General features: G+C 38.2%; 1 protein-coding gene across 2 annotated transcripts in view; it reads left to right on the top strand.

Moving 5' to 3' along the window:
- Window positions 1-3344, top strand: part of adamts3 (ADAM metallopeptidase with thrombospondin type 1 motif, 3) — a 104007-nt gene extending 100663 nt beyond the window's left edge. The window contains exon 22 of one of the 2 annotated variants that reach the window (XM_055224284.1): window positions 489-3344. In XM_055224284.1, coding sequence (XP_055080259.1) covers window positions 489-964 — 476 coding nt within the window. In that variant the 3' untranslated portion in view covers window positions 965-3344. The remainder of the gene's footprint in view (window positions 1-488) is intronic. The other variant, XM_055224283.1, reaches the window with a different exon arrangement.
- Window positions 3345-8832: the final 5488 nt, after the last annotated feature.

Consider the following 8832-nt stretch of genomic DNA (forward strand, 5'->3'; position numbering starts at 1 on the left):
GAACGAGGATAGAGATGATGATTTAATGCCATAAAATTAAAGTTATTCACAAAGTCTGCGGTGTTTGTTTTAAGCATACAGCGACTCTGCGGAGTTAACATGAACCGTAATGATTTAAAAAAGTAAACGAGCGCTGTGAGTGAAGACACAGGACTGGGGAACACATCAAACTGACTGTGATCTCCAGGTTCTTCTTGTTTTTTACATCTTTAAAATCGCTAATGATTAACTTCACTTTTAACATGTAAACAGCCATTAGTTGTGTGAAGCGTGATGATATAATCCAAATGTTTTATAAGTAGTAATTTAACAAGTATCTGTGTGGGGTTTAGGGCAATTATTACACATTTCTTTTCATAATAAAATAGAAATTCAAATGTCAAGAAATGTGACAGCAACCATTTCACACATCAGGTTGTTTGTTGGATAAAGTTATTTATTGATATTCCATGGCATGACTTTTATGTATGAACTTATTTGACTTTCAGATGAACCCTGTAATGGAGACAAATCCATATTTTGCCAAATGGAGGTCCTCGCCCGCTACTGCTCTATTCCTGGATACAACAAACTGTGCTGTGAGTCGTGCAGGCTGCGCAGCGGAGCAGTTTCTTTGTTCTCCGAGGCAGCAGAGGCCGACGAGCATTTACGCTTCGGATCAGCCTCGCAACTCCTGGAGACCCTCACAGCCGCGGCCGCTAATAACACTCGCGGGGGTAAGCAAGGATCTAGCAGAACATCAGCCACGACCGGCAGAGTAGCGAGCACATCAGGCAGCGCGACCAAAGCCCGAACAACCTCTGCCCCGCTCAAGAAGGGCACATCAAAAAGCACCACTGCTCCGAGGAGGCTTCCACGGCAGCTACGCCCCACTGCAGCCCCCCCTCATGGACAAGCAGCCCTCCGTCAAAGCTCCACTGGCTCCAGTCGATGGCCCACGGCTTATTCTCAAGTGGAGAGATGAAAGTGGAACCCAGCGCTGGAGGACTTTGATGTACACTAGAAAATCCAACTTCATCCCCAATCTTCTAACGTCATATGTCACACAGCAGACAAATACAGAGAAAGAGAAAAGTGCTGGTTCACTTTGTTTAGCCCCTGACATGAGACTGACCGTCTTCACTCCTCAGCATTTGAACTGAAGCAAACATATTTATTCATTCACTGGTTTATAGTAGCATCAGGTAGGGGCACAAAGTCCAAAGGGAATTTTCCTTTATGTCAGATGAAAGAATCACAGCTCTTTCCACAGCTCATGCTTTTTATAGGTTGCGTTCACAGTGTCAAGATTTCAGATGGAGGGCAGGGCTCTGAAAACACCTACACTTTTGATTCACATTGAACCATGTTATTATTTATTAGGGATTGGCTCCACAAACTTGTTCAGAACAATCACATCTTTGGTATTGATTAATGGCATCATTTTCTGAAATGAGTTGGCCCAGTAATTGCAGAGATATTAAGCATAAATCAGGACAGCAAATCTGACTGTTAAACAGCAAATAAAGTCGACCATAAATTTCTGACCTGTCCCCCCAGCTCAGATTTAAATTATAGAGATTAGAATGTTTTGATGTGAACACAGCCTATAGAGCTCGGGACCAAACGTCTAAACGCTCATTTTATTATTTGTGTTGCAGCAGTGAAAACATCCACTGAGACATGTAGTAGCAAAACAATTAAGTTAAAAAGAGAACAAAAGCATCGTTACAAACCTGATGAGCTGCTGGATCATTACTGGTGAAATGTATCACTGGGTGAGAAGATGTTTATGCAAAACATACAACGACAATGTTTATAGAACTTATTCAAGGATGATAAACCATCTGACACATTTGAAACTCTCTTTACTGTTCACAACTTTACAGTGCTGTTTCTATCAGCAGTTACTGTGAACTGCAAGTATTTGTACAATTTCCCAAGTACAACAAGCCAATATAAATGTTACCAAAGAATATGTACTCCACTCTTACCCGACAGATTACAGTAATAACTCATTAAGAACAGAATGATATTCAAAAAAATGAGATGCATTTATTCTGTAATCTCAGGTTTTCACATGCTGCTCTCTCGAGCTGTGTGTTAAAATCTGAACATACTTGGATGGAAACTATTTAATATTTATGTGCTGATGGAACTGAAAAGGGACGACATATGTGGATTTGTAGGTTCAGCTTGGTTTTGTACTGAAAATTCTGGTATAAAACTAGACGATAACGCCAGATTCTCCTGATTTTTATCATTAGACTAGAATTTCTTTTCAGTCGTATAAAACATGTCAAGCTTATAAAACAAACATCTTTGTATTCAACAAAAGTGAAACACAACTTCATCAGATCATCACCAAAGGCAGTTTTGTGCAGCTCATAAAGTCTGGAATTTGGCTTTGGTGCAAACAGAACTGATATTCACCCAAACAAAGCTTGATTTTAGCACCTTTCAGTCTCCTTCTGATTTGATTTCATGTGAGCCGCTACAATGCCGAACTGACAGCACCCAAAGCTGGACTTCTATGTAAAAAGTGTTTTTCCCAAACTATTTTGAAATAGCTTTTTTAAAGCGTGAGGGACACTTTGGAGAGTAAACATTATTTATTTAAAAAGGATATTCTCTCAACCACCATGCATCTGACTGCAATAGAAAAAAGCATTTTTAGTAGTTCAAACTCACACTCCAGTGTGCCAGTGTATAGTTCCTGTATATAGCATTGAGTGCATATATTTATTGAAAGTAAGGCTATGCTCTGTTCCTCCGTGTGTTCAGTACCAGTTGGGCAATAAGCTGTTAACCAGGAGTAAAGTTCTGTTTCATCATAATTCAAAATGGACTTCTGCTTTTATAGAAATAACATTGTTTTAGCAAACAATTAGATGTAAATATACAAGCTCAATTTTGAGATGTTTAACTTTTTGTAAGAAAGCTGTTTTTTTACAGCTGTTTTGTAGCTGACTGGTTACTTACATGATCAAACCAATGTCTTATTGTAACCAATAAATCAGAATAGTATTACCAGTGAGTCCATAACATTGTTTTTATGGTGTTCGTAGTTGTCAGTATTATTTCCTTCCTTCATCTCCTCACTGCCTTAACAACACTGCTGCTAATGCTACGCAGAGCGAGTTAGGAGACATAGGTTAGCTGTAGATCCTTGACAATCCCTGAGCCTCAGACAGACGTGCTGCGTGGCCGATCCTTGTACTGTATCACCCTGTGCTGCTGCCGGTGTATCGCGACAGCACACGCTCTCATGCTTTCCTTTGTTTTTGTCTAGATCCAAGTGTACACTACTGATGCTGTTTGTTGTTATGGGGAGCACATAGTAATAAATTACATAATTAAATATACCATTGCCTGTTTTTTATGCTATAGCTGGAAGTAATAGACTTTGCATTTTAGCCAGCACAAGTTCTGATGTCAGTGTATGTGAACTCTAGACTGGGAAGATATTAAATTGTACATTAGACGGCAACTTCTTTGATTTACTGTGCCATTTTATGGAGATGGTTCATATATGATTGACTTTGCTGTTGCATTAACCATAAGATGTGTAACAGGAAGAGAGAAAACCTCCAGAAAAATGCCAGATTCAAAGTATAAACAGCTGCAAGCACAACAAATAAACACAGGGACATGCACATAAAAGAGACAAAATGAGACACAATCAGCCGACAGTAGATATATCCAAGCATTACTCTGCTTTTATTGTAATAGTTACTGATGCGCTGAAAGATAAACAGAAAGACAACAATCAAATAAACACTGCATATATAAATCAGTAAAACCCAATAAAAAGTTTGATTCCACAAAATAAACACAACAGCTCAAAAGTCTATCAGGTCCAAAGTTGTGTTAGACAGTTTGACAGGGGGTTAAAGGTCTGTGAGACGTTGTCCATAATCACGCTGACAATGTTCAAATGTGAAGCTCGCCCAGGGGTGGGCAAACTTTTTGACACACGGCCCACAGTGGGGTCTAAAATCTGACAGAGGAGCCAGGCCAGGATATATATGTGTATATATATATATGTGTGTGTGTATGTATATATATATATATATATATATATATATATATATATATATATATATATATATATATATATATATATATATATATATATATATATATATATATATATATATATATATATATATATATATATATATATGAGATTTGGCCTGTAACGTAATGTAGCAAAGCCTGAATATGCAAGGCACATCATACAAATGGTTTTCCAAATGCATTATTTAATTTAAAAATTAATTTATTACATTTCAGTTAAATAAACACAGCAGAAAAACTCACATTCAGTTTAATCAAGTGCCAAAAGATCAACAACTGAACTGAATTGAACAAGTTTTACTCTTATTTTAATATAATTTGGTCATGTTTGACAGGCCAGATTAATAAGACCAAAGGGCCGTGTGTGGCCCCCGGGTCGTAGTTTGCCCATGTCTGAGCTCATCTCAGCCTCAGTTCCATCTCAATGATTTTATGCAGACGGTTGTTTTTTCCCTTGTGCATTAGCAGCAGAGCTCTGCTTATAGCCGGCACTTGCATCAGTCTAATATATTCAGGAGCTTTGTGTTTGTGTTAAAAGATGCCTGTGCCCTGATGTTTGGGTGGAGAAAATTGCTGTTTTCAGTCCAGTCCTGTTTGTTGTCGTATAAGACTCCCAGGTACTTATGGGGCCACCCTGGCACCATTTGTATTTCCCAGCATTTCTGCACCATTTGTGCAGAAATACTGGGAGAAGGTCTTTATGTTGAAATCCAGGACCACCAGCCAACAAATACTGCACCAGCTGCCTGTGCTCCCTCTTCTCACCCTCAACACATTAACATGCACAGAAAACAACCAGATTCAATCTCTCCCATAAAGACCCTCTTATCTGAGTCTACATGCAGGTTAAAATAACTAATGATAATAAAGTAATAATAATAAAAATAAGTACAAGCAGAGGGAGACGTTCGGGTGTCTAGTAATTTAGCATTACCACCAAAACACTGCAGCTACAGAAGCCAACAAAATTATAATAAAGATATTATAAATATAACCGCAGTCTTGGCAGAAATAAATAAGCGACATCTCATTTAAGTTGAATTTCAGAAATGCTAGGAACTGCATTACTCACAAGTTATGACACGAGCATCCAAGTAAGTACCAGCTTCTCCAGGTGTGTTATTGGGATCTGGGAGAACAACAACACCTCAGCTGTCGTCCTCAGATTTACATGGATTGTGTTAAATCTGTTAAATTGGACTAGGTGAGTTACCACAGGCATAATGTGAACAGAACAGGAGAAAGCACTGTGCCCTGTGGTCCTCCTCTGCAACTGGTTATAAAGGATGGAAGGAAGATTAAATAATAATTAAATAATAGTGAACGCACAGAAATCAAAGAACGTCACTCAAATTCCTCCTTCATCCAGGTAAGAGAGCGTGCGATGGTGAAGATACCTCGTCCACGTCTCGTCTCCTTTAGCACTATTGAAGATCTCACCAGAAAATGAATGATAAAAAACATGTTTTCTTCTTTTTTTATTTATTTTTATTTCTTTATTAATCTATTTTGATGTGCCAGGTCACTTGATTGCCTTGAGGTATTCACAGTTGGGCCTTGAAAGAAATTTGAGTTAACAGATTCAAAAACTGATTTAATATTTTATCATCTTAGTAAAAGGGCAAACTGCTGATCTATAAAAAAGAAAAAGCAAAAAAAAGTCACTATTTCCGATTTGAAAGAAACAAACACAGTGGCATGAACAGTGTTTGCTTTATTTTACTTTATATACTACTTTTTTTTTTTTCTAAAAGTTCTGATTTGTCATATGTTTGCTGTTAAACTAATTTAGGAATAGGCCGTTTAGAATTAAACCATCAGTATAAAGGCGGGTATCTAAGAACTAGTGTCAAAAAGCTGTGAACCATAATCATAAGAGAAAACTCAATGAAACGATTCTGTCCAGCGTGACATGACTGTCAGTAAAAATGTCATCCATGAGGATTATATACATAACAATTACAGGAGATCTTGTGACATAACATTGCTCACGTATGTTCAAATTACTGTCATCAGTGTAAATGCAAATCTAGTGTCCGTTTACAGCGTGGACATTACCATAATTACATTGTATACATTTATTTATATGTAACATATTATTATCCTGGCAAGTGATTCCTGGTGAAATTGTATTCTTTTCTAGCTCTGGGCTCGTTGTTGTTGTTGTTGTTGTCGTTGTGCACATTTTAATGCTCACCTGGATAAATCTGATGTCTGTTCTCTTCTGTCTTCTCTCTCATCTGTAGAGCTATGCCATTTGCAGTTTTAATCTTTGCTCTTAAGACTTAATTTACAATCAGTCATGCTTTGTGTGGAACTAATTAACATCGACTCAGGCACAGGAAATGTGCATCATTTGCAGCATTACTAGCAATCCTAATCTCCATATTACGGCTCATTGTTGATAAGTAGCACAAACATCTAACCAATTTGCTAAATCTGCAATAAGACAGTATAGGGCCTCTCCCCGACTTCTGTTTCTTCTAATTCAGTGAAATACTCTTTATGTCTTAAAGTACGTTATAGAAGATGGTAATTATGAACATCAGAGCAAGTTTCCCATTTCTGTAGAGACATTTTTATGGATGATCACCACATGGAAACAGGATGATGTATAAAGCTTAAATGCTGAATGAGAAACAAGTGGAAACAATTGTCCCAGACTCTCATAGAGCAATAAAAAAGTGAGAGAAAGGTAGAAGTAGGAGGAGCTAACGAAACTGAAAACATTTTTGTTGGTTCCGAGTCAAGTTCAGGTCCTTTTTTCTAGGCACACTGGACAACTCAAAGCTAAGAAAATGAATTAATCGGAGCAAATATGAACGATTCAGGCCATGTAATACCTAACCGCTCAATTAAGAAGTTACCAAGACTGTTTGCTCATTATGAATTAAGTCTTAAGCGTTAATTAGCCTTTAACAAAGCATGAACACAGGTGTAGTTATCATGGAATGTTGCACATATGAAGCTCAACACACATTTGTATGCACCGTGCACACTAAAATCAATATGCAGCACCATTTTATCCAATAATTTATTCATTCAAAAGCTTCTGTATCTTCAAAGTACAAAGTTAAATTTGATTTGACTGACGTGCGTTACCTGATGTGCATTGTATCCTTGTATCCTTGAAGCTAGACTGGGCAGTTTTATTCACGATATGGTTTCAGATGTTTGGAAAAGCACCACTTCTTTCAATTTTTGTGAAATAGCTTCCGATAAATAGATATAAACACTGCTATAGCGGACAACACTAATCCAAAAAACAGATTACTTTGGTTCGCTATTTCAACCTTATAATATGGCTTTGCGGTAGCCTGAACTGAAAATATAGCATTTTGCACATTTTAGCTGCAGACTGGATGAATGCAGATGGATTTTCTACTTTAACTGAGACTGATAAGATTATAATAGCTGTGTTATTTCATTCAACATACTGCGGGGAACATTTATTTAAAAAAGGGCTCTGCATTGACCAACTCACATCCAAATGTCACCCTCATTCCGGTGTACTAAAGGTCCTCCATTTTTTGCCATACGGGGAAGAAGATTGAGGGGGCACTGGCAATTTCATGCAGAAAATATTCAAATCCGTCCCAGTGCGTGATAAAAGAGGACAGCTGATGTAAGAGGACTCCGAGCTGTCTTGAGAAATGTGATGAGACCGAGCTGCCGTAAATCCACGAGCACAGGCGGAGAGGACGGCACGCTGAACACAAAGGTTTGTAAATCGCACTTTAATTCACCATCAGAAATGAGCAGTAATGACATTAATAACTTATAATATGAAAGGGTAAAGGCATTCAGCGTAGAGTTGCACATCAGTCTTCTCGTCTCTCGGAAAGAAGATGATATTTGAAGGTGAATCGATTCAAAACAGCACATTTCAAGTGAACATTGTACAGGAAACTACAGGATGTTGTTAATCAGGGTGACAGGGAAGGTGACACAGCAGAGTTTCCAGTTATATTAATGGGACTTTCAGCTTTTTTACGCGATCTGAATCTTTTGGAGCTGTTCGTTTTAAAGAGCCGTTCAAAATACTGGCTGTTTTACTGTTTATTTATATGAGAGACGCCAATGTGAGAACTCATTTTATACAAACTGATCGCAGAGAAAAACAGCCAAAGCTCAGATCTGTTTAAAACGGTTCAAACTGAGAGTGAGAGCGGGTTTAACCTACAGAATTATGGACGTTTCACTGCAATAATAATGTTAAAACTAGGCCTAAACTGTTATTTTGTTTTTGTTTTTTGTGCACAAAGCTCTCACTCATGTCACCTTCTCTGCTTCTGTGCTGGTTCTTGATCAGCATTAATTAATGTAAAAATGCATAAAAACGAGAAAGAAAAAGAGAAATGAGAGCCAATTCTCACAGTTAACGTTGAGGAACCATTCCAAAGATCACTGGTCATTTGCGCTCTCACCTCACAGCAAGAAGGTGCTGTCACATTGTGCTCAAAATAGAAACAGAAGTCACAGATAAAAGTCACAGATAGAAGTCACAGATAACAATTAGCGCAAGGACTTCTGCTAAATATGTGCAAAGGGCATGGACAACAATCACCTCACCCTTTCAACTTTGCGTCATTACTGCACAGCGGTGTTGTTGCAGGGTTTGTGACTCTTTCCTGTGGCATAAGTCCGCTGCTCTGCGCCTGTAGCCGCCCTGTGTGGTGCATAACTGATGAGAGCTTATCCTCAGAGCTGACACACTGTAAACTACTTTGCACTTGGGTGGCTGCTTTTGGCGTCGCTGCAGAAATGTGACGT

This window comes from Periophthalmus magnuspinnatus, chromosome 9 (genome assembly GCF_009829125.3).
Source record: "Periophthalmus magnuspinnatus isolate fPerMag1 chromosome 9, fPerMag1.2.pri, whole genome shotgun sequence".
Taxonomy (NCBI): Eukaryota; Metazoa; Chordata; class Actinopteri; order Gobiiformes; family Gobiidae; genus Periophthalmus; species Periophthalmus magnuspinnatus.